The following is a 572-nucleotide window of genomic DNA, read 5'->3' on the forward strand; positions in this document are numbered from 1 at the left end:
TACTACTTCGATAGGTTACTATAAATATCCTGGTGTATGTAAAGACTATGAAAAGTACAGGGTTGAGTACTGTAATAACAAAAAGAATCAAGCCATATAGATTCAGCACTGTTGAAGGAACACAGTAAAGTTTGTTAACTGTGCTGTTGCAAATTATTCCTTTCAAAATAAAGTAACAGAGTTTTTTATAGGCAATCAGTAAAAGTCCAACTGAAAACTGACAAGTGGGCAGAAGCCAAGCTAAAATCAGGAAAATATAAACCGTTGTTTTTCTCATGATAGTGTGATATTGCAGAGGTTTACATATAGAAACATATCTGTCATAGGCCATGACTGACAACAGGAAGAATTCTGAAACACTTAGAGTGTAGCACATAAACCACTGAAAGAGACAGGCTGAATAAGATATGATCTGTTGTTCGGATAAAAAGTCAATCAAAAGCTTTGGATAGAGAGCAGTGCTGTAAAGAACAGAGTTGATTAACAAAGCTGCGATGAAAATGTACATAGGCTCATGGAGGGATTTGTTAATCACTATAATGCACACAATGGTAGAATTACTGCAAATTATA

The 572-nt window shown here is 34.8% G+C and overlaps 1 protein-coding gene across 1 annotated transcript in view; it reads right to left on the reverse strand.

Moving 5' to 3' along the window:
* LOC117940991 (olfactory receptor-like protein COR3) overlaps positions 1-508 on the reverse strand; it is a gene marked incomplete at its 3' end in the record, with an annotated part of 551 nt that extends 43 nt beyond the window's left edge. The window contains exon 1 of the mRNA XM_034866099.1: positions 1-508. This exon is cut by the window's left edge and continues 43 nt beyond it. Within this exon, the coding sequence (XP_034721990.1) occupies positions 1-508 (508 nt within the window).
* Between the last annotated feature and the right edge of the window lie 64 nt (positions 509-572).

Source organism: Etheostoma cragini, unplaced genomic scaffold, assembly GCF_013103735.1.
Source record: "Etheostoma cragini isolate CJK2018 unplaced genomic scaffold, CSU_Ecrag_1.0 ScbMSFa_3961, whole genome shotgun sequence".
NCBI classification, from domain to species: domain Eukaryota; kingdom Metazoa; phylum Chordata; class Actinopteri; order Perciformes; family Percidae; genus Etheostoma; species Etheostoma cragini.